The 20,032-nt window shown below is 41.8% G+C and overlaps 1 protein-coding gene across 1 annotated transcript in view; it reads right to left on the reverse strand.

Annotated features, from left to right (window-relative positions):
- Positions 1-1,012: 1,012 nt before the first annotated feature.
- Positions 1,013-20,032, reverse strand: part of epha4l (eph receptor A4, like) — a 47,495-nt gene continuing 28,475 nt past the window's right edge. The window contains exons 6-18 of the mRNA XM_088299890.1: positions 16,752-16,876; positions 16,514-16,673; positions 15,196-15,307; positions 13,892-13,950; positions 13,524-13,637; positions 11,148-11,333; positions 7,796-7,857; positions 6,966-7,175; positions 6,701-6,850; positions 6,274-6,470; positions 4,786-4,944; positions 3,290-4,412; positions 1,013-2,327 (exon numbers count right to left, since the gene is read on the reverse strand). Of these exons, the coding sequence (XP_088156016.1) occupies positions 4,298-4,412; positions 4,786-4,944; positions 6,274-6,470; positions 6,701-6,850; positions 6,966-7,175; positions 7,796-7,857; positions 11,148-11,333; positions 13,524-13,637; positions 13,892-13,950; positions 15,196-15,307; positions 16,514-16,673; positions 16,752-16,876 (1,649 nt within the window). The 3' untranslated portion in view covers positions 1,013-2,327; positions 3,290-4,297. The remainder of the gene's footprint in view (positions 2,328-3,289; positions 4,413-4,785; positions 4,945-6,273; positions 6,471-6,700; positions 6,851-6,965; positions 7,176-7,795; positions 7,858-11,147; positions 11,334-13,523; positions 13,638-13,891; positions 13,951-15,195; positions 15,308-16,513; positions 16,674-16,751; positions 16,877-20,032) is intronic.

Raw genomic sequence — 20,032 nt, forward strand, 5'->3', positions numbered from 1 at the left:
CTACATGGTATAAATAACCACCTTCCATAATTACGACACACCGATTAGCAAAACCATTCATAAAGAGTGGATACACAGGTTGATTATGTACCTTGTGTCATCGAGTTGAAGAACATTTGATTTTTGGGCCTGTTACTATACGTGGGTGGCAAAGATAAACTGAAAAGAATTTTTTGTCAAAATAATTTTACATTGAATAATTTCCCGTAGCACACCAGATGATCTCAGGGCACAATGTGCCACAGCACACTGGTTGGGAATCACTGGTCTAGATTTTGAAGGTTATTGTTATGTACGCTAAGTATAAAATATTTACATTTCTAGACAAGAATCATGTTCATTTCAATGTTTGTAAACACAATGAATACGTTTTTCTGACTGGTGCATTTTTTGAATACTGCTCTGCCATGTACCTCCAAATAAGGAACAAACTCTCCACCACGCTCAGTCATACTAATTGCACCACATCATCCCACTTAAACTTGCTAAATCTCTGCGGAAGCCAGATGTTCCAAATGACTATCTACCTCTGCCAACTTCAATTCATTAATGTATGCATGCGTGTACTGGTGTTTGCGCAATAAATTGACAAAACACGCACAATTGGCAGGACATTCACCTCAGCTTTGTTGTTCGTCATTTCCCCATCATCCCCTTTCTCTGTCTGTTCTTATCAAATCAAAGACTGCACAATCAGTGGTTTATCCCTGCTGGAAATGAGCAAAGGAAGCAGATGTTATTCGTGCACTAAAAAGTGGCATTGGCAGCCAAACCTCTGTGACTAGAATCATAAACACATTTAACTTGGGAAAACAAATCCTTAATTAGGGTAATTTTTTTTCTCTCCAATGTTGGACAACAATGCAAGCAAACAGTAAGAAACTGATGATAGTGCTTCTTTGACATATATATATTTTTTTGTTACATGAAATAAAATTCGTCACCGCTGCAGTATGCAATCATGTGTGCATGGATGTGTGAGCGTGATTAAGAGTCAGAGGGTATCGTCTGGTTTCTACTGTATTAAGTGCGCTTCGGCACCCCTTTATTTTCTTCACTTGAGGCTATTATTTTACAAACTAGATATAAAAGGACATAAATAAATGTCATAACTTACATGTACCTATATCTTCTTGACAAACAGAAAGAAAAATATGATCATGTCAAAAAAGAGAAGGAAAAAAAAAGAATCAATGTTAGATCTACATGACTAGATCTTATGGCATTGGAAGGTATACAATTACAAACATCAATATCTGCGGGGTGTTATTTATGGTCATTTTTCTGTGTTTTTTTCCCAAATCATCAGACATTGAAGTAAAGGGAAAAAAAATATTTTACAGTACATTCTGGTTTCCTTCCCAACATGTCTTGCATATTTCCAAACAGGTCCTTTTACTTTGATCACTAAAATCTAAAAGTTACACATTACCATAGCGCTGTATTAAGGACGGAGGTGTTTCTGTGAAGTGTCGCTTATTTAAGTTAAAACATTCACATATGTATAGTTTCAAGAAATAAAAGAAGAGCAATTGAAGTCCGCTGGGCTATACCTATATATGTGTGTGATGTGTTCTGGAATAAAAATGAAGAATACCAGTCTTCCCTTCTTTGACACCTTGTCCTTTAAATCACCGTTTTGTACTGCATGGGGCGTCACCTTCTCATATCCAGAGACTGTTTTATCATCACAAGTTTGACAAGTCCAAAATTAAGTCCGAGACTTTTAGTCACACTTGTCAGTGATCGTGTATTAAATTGTAATCCGTGAATCACTGCCAAAGCACAAACAGGTTGCTTTCCAGAAAACTATTAGAGAGTCCAGCTCACGAAGACAGGAACAACATATTGTACATCATGTTTTCTTTAGCAAACAAATGCATGTTGTTTTTTCACAGACTTCACGGTGGCTTGTGAATGGACAAGGTTAGTGTTTTCCTGGTAGGTAAAACATACGTCATACTCACTTTACATTCACACACTCAAATCAGACTCTTCATATTTTACATGCAAGCAAAGAAGAAAACAACAATAAGAAATCCTGAAACATAAAAAAAAGAAAAAAAAAACAGCCCAGCATCCATTGGAGCAGGACTTTCTAGATTATATTACATTCTTCATATAGTCTTTTTCTATGCTCGTAATCATTCAAAATACTCCAGTACAGTGCTGGATGGCCAAAAGTCAACGGTGGGAAGAGAGAACTTCGTCTCAGTGTCAGGAGAGACTGAAGAGGAGGGTTTAGGAGGAGGAGGAAGACAATGAGCAGGGGAAGGAATTCTGGGGGTGGCGAGTGGAGACAGCATCCTGAGGATGGACGACTGCAGCTGGGGAGCAAAAGAGAAAGAGATAGGCTGCATCAGTCATTGTGTTTGTCAATATCAATGATTTCTGCTGGCCATCCAGTCCCGGACGGCTTCATAAAACATTCAACTCATCTGAAAGCAAAAGCAGAGATTTCAGGGACAGTGAGAGGCCTCATTGCTTACAGGCACACAACAATAGATAAATAACAAGATGTTTATTAAAGTCTTGGAATATATTGACTCATCAAATTAACTCTGTAACATCTAAAATAAAGGGGACTATAACTGTATGTTGTCCTTATAGAATATTTCTAATAATCATTATATGAATTGTTGTTTGGTTAGGTTCAAAACAAAACATTACAGATGTCATCATGATCTATTCCTTCCACTTGGTGATATTCCTGTTCATTACTTACATTGAAAGTCTCATTATTTGGGATCTGAACAGTTCTTCATTATGATATAAATACAATGCCCTCCATAATTCTTGGCACCCCTGGATGTGTCAAAAGCCTTGAAAAAAAATTGCTTTTTATTGCAGAAGCATATTCACTTACTGAAAATCTTAGAAATGGTTCATCATACACAGAACCAAGCGCCTACTATGTCCATGTCAGTCCCTAGACCTCAACCCTATTGAAAAGCTTTTGAATGATCTAAAGAGGAACGTGTACAGGAGAGGACCCAGGTCGTCCATGATTTCGAAAGATTGTGCAAAGAGGAATGGTCTGCCATTTTGTAAAACATAATAGGAGATGATGTTTTGGTGACAAAAATTAGTTTCTGAGAAGCTAAAGAGGACGTCTGAACCAAGGATGCCAATAATTCTGAATCAAAAGTACTGGGAACTCCCTTCTCCTCTCTTTTGCTTTCCTGTGACTGTAAGCTGTCTGAATATATTTGTCCTCATTGTGTATGTGATATTACTTCAGCACATTGCAATAATAGTCAAGGGAAGAAAAACAAATACCAACTCTCACCTTCATAACAGCTTGAGAAATCCTCAGTAGAGTTTGAGGTTTGTGATTCACTCCGTATCCATATTGCGTTGCATACATCCTTCTGATTAAATCCGGCCATATGGTCCTTTGTCTTGCCGCATGAATAAACCCAATTAAATCCAGAAAAACAATTGTCCACTGAGACCGCCGAGAAATGGTGAGGAAGTCCTGTCGCAAGATGTGGAGGTCGCCAGCGCTCTGATTCGGAGAGATGCATGGGATGATCCATTCCATGTGTTTGTCAGAGGGGAAGGAGGACATTTTCGGGAAGACAGGCCATTTGCTCTGGAAGATCAAAAACATTCTCTGCAAGTGTCCTGAGGGCAAAAAAAAACTGCTACAAAAAAAGAAAAAAGTCCATGATAGACTAAAGCAACATGCATCGCCGCAAAATGAACAGCCCCGTACCACCATATTCCTGACAAAGTCCACACTGGACTTCTCTGTCAGCTGCAATCCTCAATTTTGTGTGTGAGTCATCAAACAGATCCAGGTGAGCCAGAACAATGGCGGCCGGGGCAGCCTGTGAGTCCCCCAGAGACAATGCATGTGCGATAAACAGTCACAAGAAGGAAGATCTGGTCTACGTATCATTCCACAAAGAAAGTTCCAAAAATAACACTTTGCCAAGAAGAAGGATAAAAAGGTTCCCATTTGTCTTGCGTTTCCTTTCCATCCAATAAAGGCACTCCATTGGCCTCTCGGAAGCACTCCTAGCCTCCATCTATCCTCAAATGCCTTTTTCTCAGAAACAACAAGAAAAAAGGGCAGAATACAGGTCTGAATTTTTGAAAAAGTGCTATTGTCCCCACTTTTTGCTTCATCTTTTCTTTCAGACCAAATTTAAAGTGCACAGATGAGGTAAACTATTTCGTCATAGTTTGTCTCTTTTCAAAGAAAGTCTTTTTTTTGTAGTTTTTTTTAAAAATTGGTTTTCATAGGAAATGAAGTCATTTTGCGCCCAATTCCTTCTCAGTTTTGAATCTCTCAGACAGGAACCATTCTGCCTTGCATCTGTTGCATCTGGGAGAGCATTCCCTGGACACTTGTCAGGATCTTGCTCTGATGTGCTGCTGAGGAGATTCCAATGCGAGTCAAGTCCCTGCAAGGAAAGGACGCACACACTTCAGACCAAGAACATGAACAGAAATGACTGGTGATCCACAGAATGGATTTTACAGCTTTCCAATGACCTGACAGTTAAATTGCTGAATAAGGAATTTTAGCTGTCAACACGACAACACCAATCATGTCATTTTAAGGGATGAGATGAATAATTGAAATTACAGAGACTGACGCATGCCATAAACTCTTTCTTCACTAAGATTAAAAGAATGGCCACAAATACGTCGTATGTGTGTGATGTGCGTGTATAACTATTGCTTTAAGAACGCAACTGGTGTGCACAAATAACCACTTCAAAATCCCTTTAAATGTACAGAACAGTGTAATGAGAAGTAAAATGTCCGACTCACTCTTGTGTCATGTGGACCACTGCCTCTGGAGTTGTGTAGCTGGCGGCTGTAAAGTTGTCAATGTATTTCTCCATGCCAATGGCCTGAAGCCAATCCTCTACTGTGCCCACGGCTGATGACCCCTCGGGGCTCCCGGGCTCCAGCAGGGTGGTGGCGGGCCTGATCGGTGGCGAGAGGTAAGAAGAGAGGGATTTAAAAAAAAAAAGAAAGAAAGAGGGAACATATTATTTTATTTGATTTACCTTGATATAATTTCAAACAAGTACCGTTCCAAAACAAAAAAAAAACGATTTTTGCTATAAATCCCATAATTACATACAATGCATGACCACACATGCATGCACAATCCTCTCATCCTGACTGATCTATATCACTTTTTATTTTAAATCTCAACAAAAGCCAAGCGAAATCAAGCATAGGTTTCTCCAAACAGTGAGTATTTGAATGGTAGGATAGCTCAATTTAAAAATGTTTTTGTTCTGTATTGTAATAATTGCATTGTCAGATACAAAACACACATATATATTGATATATACATGCATAAAGATTATGCATACACACATATTCTCTTTCCCTCATTTATTCTTACAAGCTGTATTAATATAATGCAGTTGTGCTAATTACACCACAAGGAACCCATTTCACTCAACTTGTTGTGTAACATTAAGTGACCATGGGAACGTGGTCTCAAACACTCATTAAATTCAAACAGACTTCCACTGGGCGGCATTGAGTCTGTAAACACATGTAGGTCATTCGTGACACGTTTAGTCGCTCAAGAGTAATAGCGTAGAAGCTGTAAGGTCATATTTGTTTTTGACTTAGTGCTACATCGGATTTCTCCACACAGTTAAAATAGCAACATTCCGGAGCGTATAGCACCATTAAAGATAATTAGAAGAGGAATCTGTTATCCAGGGTCTTTGGGTTGAAATCACCCACATGTTGCTGGCAGAAACATTTAATATTTAGCAAAAAGAGAAAGAAAGGGCAGGTATATAAGCTGCTATGTGATAATAAAATGCCACGGATACAAAACTGTCAATTATGGACTGGTGTTTCTACTTCATTATTCTTTCAACACATCATATAAACAGCAAGTAAAAAAGTACAGACATCCCTCCTAGTACATTAATCATTGACTTCACCAAAACAAGCAAAGTCCATAAAGACATGCTTGGATGACGTTTTGAGAGCCCTGACCTCAACACCATCAAACACCTTTGGGATGTGAGCTAGGTCGCACAATTTAACACCCATCATCTTTGACCTCACAAATGTTTTTCTGGGTGATAGGGCAAAACAGACACTATATTTTTACAAAATTTATAGATGGTCACTCAGATTTTGGCAGAAGATTTCACTCTTGAGTCACATTTCAATACCAGCCACAATCATGTTGGCCAGTCAATACAATTGGAGTTGTCATTTTTCACCGGTTCATACTACTGTTAACAGTGTTAACATTGCCCCCACTCCCTCCCTCACCTAACAGCACTGTCGCCACTAGTCCTCTTCAGAGTGTTGGGGTTACGAATCAGCTTATCCAACATGTTGACAATCTGGCCAAACTTTGGTCGCTCTGCTCTCTCTCTCTGCCAGCAGTCCAGCATGAGCTGGTGGAGCGCCACCGGACAGTCCATTGGTGGGGGCAGTCGGTAACCCTCATCAATGGCTTTGATCACCTGTAAAAAGAAATAAAATGAAAAGTTATACATAAAGCCAGCATGTTTCTGATAACTTTCAAACTCATTGGTTAATTATTGTTCACTTAAGACTCAAATTGATTTTGAACTACTTCAACTTGTTTCTGTCTTATCATTGCTATTATTATTATTAAGTGGTGTATTACTCTCTGATAAGACAATGACAATATTTTTATTCGAGTTAAGTTGATCATTCAACTGTGACTTACATCTTGGTTGCTCATGTCCCAATATGGCCGCTCGCCATATGACATCACTTCCCACATGACGATGCCGTAACTCCACACATCACTGGATGATGTGAACTTCCTGTAAGCGATGGCCTCAGGGGCAGTCCAGCGGATAGGGATCTTCCCTCCCTACAATAATCAAAAATCATCTGATAAATAAAGACTGACACATCACACAATGGCAATAACTTATAGTCAGGCACCGTCCCCTCACACTCACACAGACACACGGGCACACACTCACCCTGGTAGTGTATGCGGCCTCGGGATCGTCCTCCAGCACGCGAGACATGCCGAAGTCAGACACCTTGCAAACCAAGTTGCAGTTGACCAGGATGTTGCGAGCTGCAAGATCACGATGGACGTAGCTCATGTCTGACAGGTACTTCATGCCTGACGCAATACCACGTAGGATGCCTACGAGCTGGATCACGGTGAAGTGGCCGTCATTCTTCTGCACATAAGAGAAACAAGTTGGTAACACGGTCAACTTTATCCATCCATCCATTAAAAAAAAAAAAAACAAAAAAAACAAGTGTCTTTAGTGAAATAGAGCACATAAAAGCATGTCACCACGGATGTGTCCTAGAAATAGCTCAACAGTGATGGGACATTGTGATTTTCAATGAATGCTGCTTAAGTGACCATAGAAAATTCAAACACTGGCCGAGATCTACAGAAATTAAGCGTCACAATATTTGTATTTATCTGTATATAGCAGATTTGTTAATTCACAAGTGGAAGCCCTTCATACAAATCAATTGTCAAAAGTTAGCTCTTAGTTTCAAAAAGGTTTGTGACTTCAGCTTTCCACTTTGTCCAGTATGCTTGATGCTAATAATGATCCTCAAAAGCCTCGTTAGTGAAGCTTACCAACAGTGAAACCTGAATACAATTCTTGTCACAAAGATGTTAAGTCGATAAAGGGGAGGATAAAGATTAGTGTCAATGTTTCGGAACAAACACTTGTAATTTGGGTGGATGACATTAAAGTGATAAGATTGGATCAGTATACTACAAGTGTATCGCTCTCTCTCAAACACACACACAGACACACAGAAGCGCATGACTGACCCTCAGGAATGCATCCAGCGATCTGTTTTCCATGTACTCTGTGATAATCATCACTGGCTTACCTAGAGAGAGAGAGAGAAAGAGAGAGAGAGAGAGAATGAAAGGCAGATGATTATAGAGCTAAATGATGCACATGACAGCCCAGCAGTCTCAGTGGAATTTAAGTGTGTATTAGTGTGTATGTGCGTGCGTGTATGTTGTGTGTGTGTTAGGCCACCCCTCTCTGTCCCACAGTGATTTAATTAGCTCAACGTAACGGTTGCCCAGACATCCTGTTCCTCTCGTTGCACATGCAAAGGCATCTTCTCTGAAACAAAACATGACTGCGCACCCATCTGGTCTAAATGCAAATATGACAGACTTTGGATATGTGATGTGAGATCTCCTCACAATCACCCAGCCAGAGTCTTTTTGACTGGCTATATCTGCCCCTTACCGTGCCTTTGACCTCTTTCTCCTCATCAACTTGTGACACATCTGTCAGCCTCCTCTGTGTTGCATATTTCCATCTCTTCTCCATACACTGTATCATCCGCTTTTCCCCATGACCCCGCCCATTCCTCTTTGGCCTTTTTCACCTCATCCGTCTATCTTGTCCAGGCTTCTCTTTGGGGAGCATCTGTGTCTTTATCTGAGCGGGACATGCGACGAGTAGGGTGGCTGGCCCTGGTGGGTCTCTGTCTGCCTTTGTTTCCCAGTGGATGAGGGGGATAGCGAGGCATGAATAGAAGAAAGAAGTTAACGATGGCTTGTTTTTATCCCGCATCCTTAGAAAGCAGATACTTCACCAGCCATGGCATCGACTTGTGGCAGAAGTGTAAAAAATAGTAACTTACTCAGAGAACAAGTTAAAGGCTGATTGCGACGGGAATTGCTGAGTTAAGGCTTTAGCTTTACATGCAAAATCTCTAATCCGTTCTTGAAAAATACTCAGAGTAGGAACGAGCTGAGCCGTTGGCAGCTGAGGTCCTGAAGGTGACGTTCCCTTCCACAGCAGGCTGCTCGACTTGCCAAGGGGCTGTCATTCACCTCCTCACCCGCTGTGTGACTGGCACGCCATTAATCAGGGGGCGCTCGGACGATGCCCCCAAAAGAGGAAGTGGATTTAAAGTTGGGTGATCGCGGGGGCCCCGTCTGTCAGCCATCTTTGTTCCCTTTGTTGAGCGCCTCTGCCCTCGAGGCGCCAGTGATTGACAGCTCCCCAATCCAGTCTGAAGAGCGTCTGACCTGCGACCTTAAATTCACGTCTTTTCAGCCCCGCCCTATTCCTCACGGCTTATTTGCATGCTAATTCCATGTTTACTGAATACGCCCTGCCGCCTTTGGCAATGAACCCTAGGCAGGGACTCTCGAAAGACTGCTGATTATCACCTGCCAATAAAGCTGGGTCGGGAGAATCAAGCAACAAAGGGACAATATTGGGAACTCAACAGGCAAACGCTCCTCAGAGGCCCACTCAAACGCAAAGACTAGGTTTTAATAACTCATCTGTCTTTAATTTAGAGGCTTGCTTTATGTAGATGAGACATTTTAATGGTGACTGGATTTAAGGCTGAAGGCATCCAAAGGCACTCCGGCAGTCCTCAGTGAACAGGTTTTATAAAATTATGTATTTTAGAAGCCTATTGAGGTATATTCATAATTAATGTGCCTTAACTGGCTCTGTTGGACATGCCAACAAGTTCATGCCACATTAAGAATTCCTTTTAACTTTATTGAAATAGAGAGGGGAGGACAATTCAAATAATGGCTTTTTAATAGATTCCACCGACACACTCTAGTGTGAAGGACCCATTTGCCCGAACCTTGAGTCGAGCTCTCAGAAGGGAGAGTGGAAGGAGGCGGAGAGTTAGTTATCAGATGCCCTTCTTGCTAAGGCTCACTAGCCTTTCATGTTGGCGGCTAGCGCTATGACACGGTTCATCTGTCTCCCTCATCTAACCCTCAAATGCTTGATCATTTTCAGCCTCTGGTTCATTCGCTTTCTTGGCCTCTCTGTTTCCTTTTGTTATCATTCCTGTTGTTGTCCTCTGTCGCTCCTTCAATCCATCACCTTCTAACCGCCTGGCTGTCTTTTTCTCTCCGCATCTCTATTTGCACCTTCCATGGCTTGTCTCCGATTTCTTTTCCTGGCGTCTGTCCATCTGTCTACATTTCCTATTCCTTTCTCACGGCTTCTCGTCGAGGTCTGAGGGGTCATATTAGGGGTGATAGGTGTTGCAAGAGATAAGTAATTCTGCCTGAGCCGCTGTTCACGTTCAGGTCGGTATAGGCCGTGCACGCATCTGTCTTGTGTGGTGTGCGTAAAAGGGTCAGAGACAGTGTTATCGAGCCGAGATAGGACCAGGCTGCTGCTATGTCACGACACATTAAGGCACTTCATCCATCTAACCTAAGCTGTGGCCGGCCATCAGCTATCGGCCATCCCGAACACATGCATAGAACACGAAGTGCACAGACGTGTTGACAAGAGTTTTACACAAACACACAAGCACCTCAGTCCTAACAAACAGAATCAGGACAAGGAGTAGACGGTTGAGTAAAGCTGGGGAGGGGGGAGACATGAAGGAGATAACACCAAGGGCAGAGGGAGGGAGATGTGACCAGTGTTTTGTGACCATGCAGCAGCAGATAGAGGAGGGATAGGGTATCACTCCCTAACCCCAAACACATTTAGAGCTGACACCATGATTAATGAGCCCAGTGCCGCACTACAGGGACTGTTCCTGGGCCATTAGCACCCCCCACCCCCTCACCATTTGCCCACCTTGCTCTATTTCCCCTTACCCTTCCCACTGACGACGTAGCCCGTCCATCTGGAAAAGGGCCACCCGGTGACAGCCTGACGGTGAAATACTTACAATGCACACAATGTTGGGATGCCACAGCTTTAATAGATTTAGTTCAGACATAATCAGCACACACTGCTACCAACTCACACAGTAGCCCGGTAAGGTTCAATTAATTAAATAAATATAATCATTTACATATCCTACAACCTTCTGAACCGGTCCAAAGCAAAGTCCTTCCGCACAGGGATACTACCACCCAAAGAAGACATTTGTCTGAATCAACCTTCCACCAATGTCACCGATAATGTAGGCTAGAATGATTTATTGTTGCATTTCTGAAGGGTTGGTGTGGTTGGTTGTGGGGAGGGTTCGGGTGAAATGAATATGGATGTCCTTTTAGTGTATTAAATATATTGATTATTGGACATATTAACTATGCGTTTGTGTGCACATATGTGTGTTTGAGGGACTGATGAATAATTGGGAATCTGCATATACGATAAGTCAAGGTTGACCGAAATCTGACTTTGAACAGCAGTAGAAAAGAAAAATAAACATACATTTGGTGACGACACCCTCCAGGTGGATGATGTTTGGATGGTCAAATTGGCCCATAATGCTGGCCTCAGCCAAGAAGTCCCTCCTCTGTTGGTCGGTGTATCCGGCCTTCAGCGTTTTTATGGCCACACAGATCTCTCTCTTGCCAGGCATTTTCAAACGCCCACTGCAGACCTCACCAAACTCCCCTGAAACAAACATAGTACTATTTAAAGTGCATCCCCCTGGCGCCAGTGCATGTTGGAGGGGGTCCTCTTTAAACATTGATCAGGGTCTCTAATCCTTTATTGCTCCCTGCCCGCAGCCGGTTGTGCGGTAAGAGAGAAACAAGAAATGGATATTGATTCTTTTCTTTATTGTTTTGTCATTGGTTGACTTTTCTTCAGATAGAGAATTAGTACAACATATGTAGCTTCTGCTGTCCACATCAAAGATAGAGAGAATGTTATTATCGGGGGGAAAAAAAACAACATTCCTCTTGAAGAAGGAGGTATTTGCATGAAATTAAATATTACACAATTCCATCCAAAGTGTCTGTCACAGCAACACATCAGCAAAAAAAATCAATGTAAAGCAACTGGTCAAAGAGGAATAGACCCTTCTTGCGGACGTCATTGTATCCACAATGCTTAGTTTCCTGCGCCACACACGGAAGGAAAACATGAAAAGAAGCCTTATTTATTGGTAGCATTGTTGGGCATCACTCTATTTGGACAGTTGGTAGGAGGAAAACACAGTCTCCTGGAATAGATTTTCAAAATCAGACCCGACAAATGAAGCCAGTTTGTTTCTGAAGTGAGCTGTCACAACATCGTGAATTACTTTATTTTAAAGAAGAGTGCCTACACTTGGAAGGACTTTAATGCCGTCAAAACCCTGAAGTCTTATAATTGCTTTCTGTCTGGATGGGTGAAGCATGTTTGCTTCATTCAACACAACGATCTTTGTCTTGTGACAGAAAAGGTATGTTACTTTGGGTTGACACACACACACATCGATCACATTTATTTTTATACATTTTTTTATTTATTTAATCATTTGTGTCCAGATGAACTCATCTTTCTGTACATCGAAGACACCTTTCAAGCTAGCTTAGCTTGCTAGCTGCTAACAAAGAGACGTTTGCAATACATAGCAGACAAAAGCCTGAGTTAAAAGTATTGAGATTATTGTGTGGAGATGTGTGTCAGACAAAAAATGTTTCAACGTATAACATTTGTATCTCTACAAAAGGTATACCCTGAACTGGTTGCCAGCCAATGGCGGGGCACACATATACAAACAACCATTCACACTCACAATCACACCTTGTGCAGGGAGAGAGCGGGGAAGCAGAAACATGCAGCTGCTGACAGACAGCACACCAACACGCGAGAAATCCACTTTTGTGTTAGTGGTAGTTCCAAGACAGCTGTTTGCATTCAAGCCATAAAATACGGTACATACATTGCACATACAATGTGACATAACCATATTGTTTGTGTTCATTTGTGTTCTAATTTCCCGCTAATTTATAATACACCATATGGAAAGCGCTTTTTACAGCTCCAGCTCTTGTGAAATGCGCTCTACAAATAAAGTTGTATTGTACACAGAGTATATTTTCACATGTAGTGGATAAAGCGAACCTGTGCCGGTAAAAATGTACAAGCATTCACCAGTCCATTCATTTGAGTGGGAGAGAATCTTGACTATCAAAATATCCGCCCTTTCCTTATGATGATCACTCACGTCCTGTTTCTGCACTTTCTTAGGGAGCCTCAAACACACAATCCAGGCTAGCACATTCACATCGCTAGGAGTCCACACCTATCATCGGCTGAGTGGTCAACTGTGTTATTTTGTTTTCCTAGTCCAAGTCGGGTTCGGAAGCATTATGCACTGTTGGGGCGGGCCTCAGTACTGAAGCTAGTACTGCGTCAAGTCAAATACATTGGACAAATTGGTACAGAACAACACACACTTTGTTGTAGTTAACATAAACGCATGCAAAAACAACAAGCGCCTCTCAAAATTATTTATAATTAAAGCTCAGTTGCAGTACAATATGAATCTAGTTCTTTTTTATGTAGTGTGGACTTTGTTAATGTTGATGGTTGCCAGGATATTCTTAAAAAAAACTGCACTTGCAACATCTGTTGGGTTAATATTTTGTGTCTTTCTTTCTAGTTTTCACTGTTTTCACTAATGTAAGGCGATATCTGGAAAAAATATCAAGACATGAAATTTTGTCCATATCACAATTTTATTTTGCCTATTATCTCACTCCCTCGACCGTGTGCCCTCGACCGCTCGCCCTCGAATGTGGATGCCTCAGCACACAACATACAAACATGATGTCACAAAAGAAGGGTTTATAGAAAATATTTTCTACTTACCAACACCAATAACTTTCTCAATCTTGATACAGGATGCATCAATCTCTTTGGCAAACTCACGTACAGCTTGGTTTGGGTCCTCATAGGTAAAGGGATCAACGTATGTTCTCACTCCTAAAGAAATAAAAAAGAAAAAATCACTCAGATTCTCTTTTTTATTTTCATTATCCTGCAGGCAACACCACACGTATCCGCGATCCTTTCTATCAGCTATACCTTGATTTACACTAATGCTTTTCATGTCACTATGGCTAACTGATGAAGATGTAGGTCATTAACTTAAAATACTTGTGGGACACCAATACCAATGCTAATGGCTTGGTGATGAGGTATTTTTCAGTAAGCTTGTGTGACAATATATCCGTTACCTTGATGTAAATGCTTCTCTTCATCTGACTCCTGCTTGGCCTTGCTGTATTTACTCCTTCTGGGGAGAGATAAAAACACGATGACAGTTGATACTGTGTCATAAATTCAAATATAATGTCGAAAAAACATTTCTCAGAACGGCAAAATTAAATATTTATGTCCCTTAAATTGGCCTTTCCTTGATTTGTGTTTTTATAAAATGTATTTTTACAAATTTTGTCATTCACAATTATTTCCTCCGTGGAAGGGATACAACTAGGACTTAAAGAGGAAGACTGATGAGGGAATCCAAGCTGTAAATCAATTTTATAGAACAATATGTTAAAATCCCTCAGGAGTATCATGATGCGCTGATGTCTGTGACCACATGTGTGAGACATTGTCCTCGTCTGCAGTTGTGTATTGAGGGGTTAATAGCTACGTGATTACAGTCCCTGCCCACAATCACCACATGGCCGCAACAACACAATAACAGTGGTCATCACATTCATACAGTATAAAGAACGCAAAGACAACCACCTGCTTGGTTGTAAAGCGAGGCAATCGCATGGAAATCTGGGACATAAAATGCATGTAATTTATTGCCCAAAATGAAGATTGGTTTGTTCTAAAAAAAAATGTTGAAACACCAATCAACAAGTGAAAGTAAAGTGTACAAGAATTATAATGAATTCACAACCTATGAATGCTCAAATGCCACCAAAATTGCACTCACACACACACTTACACACACACACACGGAGCATGGTTAGGACCCTGAGGTGAGGCAGCCCCATCTGCATGTAATCCCATCTGTGTGACGAAGCTTTGTCCTGCTTGCTGGTTAACACCCTGAGATTGGGTCACCGTAAATCCACCTGATGCCTCTCTGTCTGACTCTGTCTCAATTTTGCCTGCTACTTTTCATTTCTTGCTTATCTCACTGTCCACTGCTGTCCTTCTTTCGCCTTTTCTTAAACCGTTTCCCTTTCTCTCATTTTCTTCGCGCCAGTAAGCAAGGCACAGCAGGAGACAATAACCAACGGCCCAGATTGTAGTCGGTATAGGATAAGTAGAGGAAAGGGGATAAGAAATGAGGATGGATGCAAAGGACAAGGATCGAGGGGTCGCTGATTGCATCTCTTCAGCTGTCGCAGCTGTCGATCATGTCTCCGATGTGGGGAGTCATCACTCATCACGTGTGAGTCTGGTGCAATAGCTTACCTTCTGACAGCTACTTTTCCTGGTGCTAAGCGAGACATCGCTCATCACAGAGGAGACACGGACTGACAGAGAACAAAAGAGCCAGAGGGATGAAACCCACCTTCGGCTGATGACAAAAGCGCTGATGAGGAGAAGGAGGAGCACCACGCTGCCGACCACAGAGACGAGTAACACTGTAGAGTTTGTTCCATCACCGATTATAGGAGCTGGCACTGAGAAAGAGAAGAGTGAAATAATGATTAAAAAAGAGCAATACATTCGGTGTCGGTCATTGACCCCTCATGCGCCCTCTTGATATTTCCCAAATTCTCTCTGCATGCATTACACCCCCCCCCCACACACACACACACCCCTACACATCGCTTTGTTTTACGATTCCACCATAAAGTCTACTGCCGTTGGCCCTCATTGAAAGACAATGACAGCCCATTAGGTTGTGTGCTTGACCGTGTCATTATCATGCGCCTCTGTTTGGATCTGCATCACAAAGGAGACACCTGGTCCCTCGATCAGTAATCTAACCATGCACGCCATAATATGGCTTTCAGTTTATCCCGTCTTGCCTGCACTGTTAGATCTAGAATAGCAATAATCAACATATTACTTGTCGTCTAGAAACCCCCCCCCCAAAAAAAAACAGCAGTATTTGATATTGTAATTTCTGGACCTGAAATTTTCTTTCACCTGAGAGTAGTGTATCTAAACACTATCACTCATCTTAGCTTATCGCATTTAAGATGAAGCTGAAGAAAGTCAAAGCTCAGTGGCCAGCAGCAACCATCCATCCATTATTTGAGCCGCTTCTCCTCACAAGGGTCGCGGGGGTGCAGGAGCCAATCCCAGCTGTCTTCAGGCATTAGGCGGGGTACACCCTGAACTGGTTCGCCAGCCAATCACAGGGCACTCAAAGATAAACAACCATCTACGCTCACACTCATACCTAGGGACAATTTGCAGTGTTCAATCAACCTATCATGCATGCCTTTTCGCAAAGTGGGAGGAAACCGGAGTACTCGGAGGTAACCCACAAGACATGCAAAGTTCACACAGGAAGGCCGTCACCGGAATCGATCCCACAACCTCCACATTGTGAGGCCATTGTGCCGCTTGACCAATAGCGTTTTAGTCAAAATTATATAATTCCTCCAAAAATTCATAAAAGGTTGAACCTTTACTGTTAAACCCACTGAGACTGATTACACCGCGAATAACGGCGACTCCTCAAGGGAAGTCCTCAAGTCAGGTGCTGCAGTATTGATTTAATTTCTCTTTTACACACACCAGCTATGTTGAAAAATGGCCCTCTGAAAAAGTCACTTGTAAAAGATGCTATCATTGCAGGATTTTGCAAAAGTGGTTTCCGCCGTGAAAAACTGTCGCAGTCATGAAAAGAGCACGTAGTATGTGGCTCAACTCACCGGAGTTTGTCATAAACTCAAAGGGGCCGCTGCATTCACCATAGCCGGCTGCTGTGCGTGCACGCACATGGAACACATAAGAAGTGAGGGGAGTGAGACCCTTGATGTCCGCGTTCCTGGATGAGGTTTTTATGATCCGATAGCTTTTTTCATTTTGGTCCTTCAGGAAAAAAAAGAGGAATAAGACACAAAACTAGAAAACAATACTGGGCAATCTGCCAACGTTTCAACCACTTACCTTTTCATAGTACTTGACCTCGTACTCAAGGATCACCCCATTGGCTCGTTCGGGAGGTTGCCACACCAGCGAGATGGTGTGTCTTGTGATGTTCTTCGCTTGGACAGATGTTACCGGGGAGGGAGCTATACAAGAGGAAAAGCAATTTAAACCTGCTGTTTTCAACTTGTCTTTCATGCTGCAGCCTTGGAGACAATAAGTCTGTTTCTGTTGCCCTCTTAAATCTTCTGCTCTTTTATCCTTGACACCACATGGCATTCACTTGTGTTTGATTTGGGCTTTTATTGAGAAAGTGATGCTGTAAAACCACATAGCTGAATTAAAAATATAATATATTGCAGTGCTGATGGTAGAAAATACAATGGATCCCATGTTCCCTTAGCTGACACTCACCCCTACGAGGTGGCAAAGTAATAGCAACCTTGATTTTCTGCATATCTGCAGGTCACCTTGGGAGACCCTGCAATGCTACAAAGTACGGCCTGGAAAAGAACAAAAAAAAAATTTGGCCCGAGGCTTTTGCCTTTTTTGTCTTCAAGAGAGCAAATCAATTGGATTTCATTAAAGCACCACGGCGTGATCTTATCCTGGGCCATTTCTGCAGCAGCTGATAATAAGGCCATAATTCAAGCAACAGAGCTATCTGCATTTGGGCGCCTTTAACACGTGAAGGTTAAAGAATAGATAATGGCTCACTTTTCAGTATGTCACCGATGCACAAATCAAACTTCTATCCTCATGGAGCGTGCCAACATTAAAACTGGGTTATACCGTGGAAATAAAAAGTCTCCACATCCCCGTTCAAATGCCATGTGCTTTTTTACTTAAAGTATATATAAATTAGCCAAATTGTTTCCTTTTTTAAATTATAACCCCAACTCAGTTGAAAAGAAAAATGTACCTTTTCGATATTTATTTGTTTATTTATGATTTATCTTGGTCTCCTTTTTTAAAATTACAAAAACCTGGCATGGACAGTATTGAGTACACTTTCTACAGTGACTGTACATACCTAATGATGCAAAGGTAAAAACATGAGTAGAGAAGAAACTGTGCAGTACAAAGATCCGTCCCATCAAAAATATTATGAAAAAGAACTAGCAACGAACTAAAAATATTTCATTAGGATCTTAAACATATTTTGACAGTTCTGACCAACCAACTTCACAATCCCCTTCTTTGCCAAAGCAGCTTTTTGTTAGACCGCAAAGGTTTTAACAAAGATACTTTTTGGAGACAACACTGTAGCCTTCCTAATTTCACGCAATCTGTCTTTTAAAACATTACAGTGGAGTGATTAATGAGGGGTTGGTCATCCCCCGATCACGATTTGATTATATATGACATATACATTCTCATCATTTTGGCCTGGGCCTCAAGGGAACTGAGTATTTAGGCTTACGCGAACAAAACCCTGCTTTTAGCTGCGGATTGAGTTCAAACAGGCCTGGAATTTAAGCACCAGCCATGGATTGAATTTCAGGCCTGCGATTCAAAAACAGGAGGGGGCATTTTCAGTGGGACTTGGGGGAACTGAGATGGAGATGAAGAGGTTTGGGATTGCAGACATCTCTCGGTAAATGGATTAACCCAAGGTTGTGTCGGCCTAATGTGTTGCATCTCTGTTAAACAATTAGACGGCGGCCATTTGTATCCCTCGATCAATCTTACCCAGCCAGGGTGAGCCAATTTGAAGCCCCCTCTTGGGATGGAGCGAGGACACTCCAGCTACGAAAGAAAAAACCCAGAGGGTTCACTGACCTTCGTTCCACTCAGGTAATCCACACATCCATCTTTTCTCCAAAGATGACAGATATTGCAATTTAATTGTGTTCTGCTTCTCTTGTTGCATTTTTATTTCTCCTTCAACTAATGTGAGGATGAAGATGAGTGGACTTTTGAGTGGTCCCTGAGACCGCACAGTTACAAACAGCCCTGACAAGAATGAAGTGATCCATGAAGGCTGTGTTTGATCGCATAGGAAAAAACAAAAACTAAACCTCATATATGGTTAAAATGTTTAAATATTTCTCAACCATGTTACCAAGAAATGTATTAAGGCAACAATTTGGGAAGGCCAATGAAACATCACATGTGACATTCTCATTGGGGTTTGCATTTATCTTGAATTATCGCCACATAAAACACAGCTTGCTGAGGGTTTTACTTTGCAAACATGTTCATCGTTCACAGTTTGTATAGCATAGAACATACGTACTGTATGTGGTTGCCCAAATATGTGGTCGATTTCAATTTGACATTTGAAAGAGAAAAAAAAAAGAGACAGGGAGTGAGATGGCGGGGAGCACATGTGGTTGCCAGATTGAATCCCGGCTGCCAGATTGGAGTCCCTCAGTTTTGCTGTCACCAAGGGAAAAAAAGCTGGGGAGGGAGATGTATTTCACAGTGTCAAGAAAATGGCTTCTGCTTACATGATCCTTTCCCACCCCATGTAACGGGTGCTTCCATCTCCCCAAACACATTTGCACATGTCCGTTTTGCCAGCAAAATGGAAACACACGCATGTTCGCTGACAGACAAGCCCCCCCCCACGCACACTTTCTCATGCTCTCATTCACATTTTGAAACCTAAAGTTAGCAAGACTTTATTCTCGAGTAATAAACATCTCCATTTTAGATTATTTTTCGGCCTTTGTCACAATACACAGGCTCACACACAGTGTTTGATCTCATAAAATGGGAAAACGCATCCTATTACGGCAAAGGGTCAGTTTCCAAAAAAAAAACAAAAAAAAAAAAAAACCTCCAAGCACAACACACACACACACAGTTTCGCTCGTCTTGCAGTCCGGATGATGGGGTTACACTCCCACTGATTTATACCACTGGATTTGTTCTTGTCGAAGCAAAGAAGCTGACTCCATCATATACGCATGTTTAGCTACAGATTCATGCACATGTAATCAACAGTGCTAATGTGTTAATTTTCCCTTGGCGTGCGTCTGCGAAAACTTCCATTCATTTTCCCCATAGTCAGAAATCAGTGAGTGTTCCTTCATTCCAAGCTGCCCCCCCCTCCCCCCACCTCTTCCTTTGCGACTGAAATTCGAACTTTAATGGGGAGGCAGCGAAGGCTGGGCCGTCTTATCCACAGCAGTTATAAATCCTAATAAATCTATCATAATAAATGAGTAATCCACTGTGTCTGGATGAAGGGAGGCAGCACAGGGAAAGGGACAGCCGCAGATGACGAGCTGTATTACCAGAGGCTGAAACCAGAGATTCCAAAGCCTCTCGTGAGCATTAGCAGAAAGAAATCC

Source organism: Idiotropiscis lumnitzeri, chromosome 7 (assembly GCF_059441095.1).
Source record: "Idiotropiscis lumnitzeri isolate Australia: NSW breed Sydney's pygmy pipehorse chromosome 7, RoL_Ilum_1.0, whole genome shotgun sequence".
Taxonomy (NCBI): Eukaryota; Metazoa; Chordata; class Actinopteri; order Syngnathiformes; family Syngnathidae; genus Idiotropiscis; species Idiotropiscis lumnitzeri.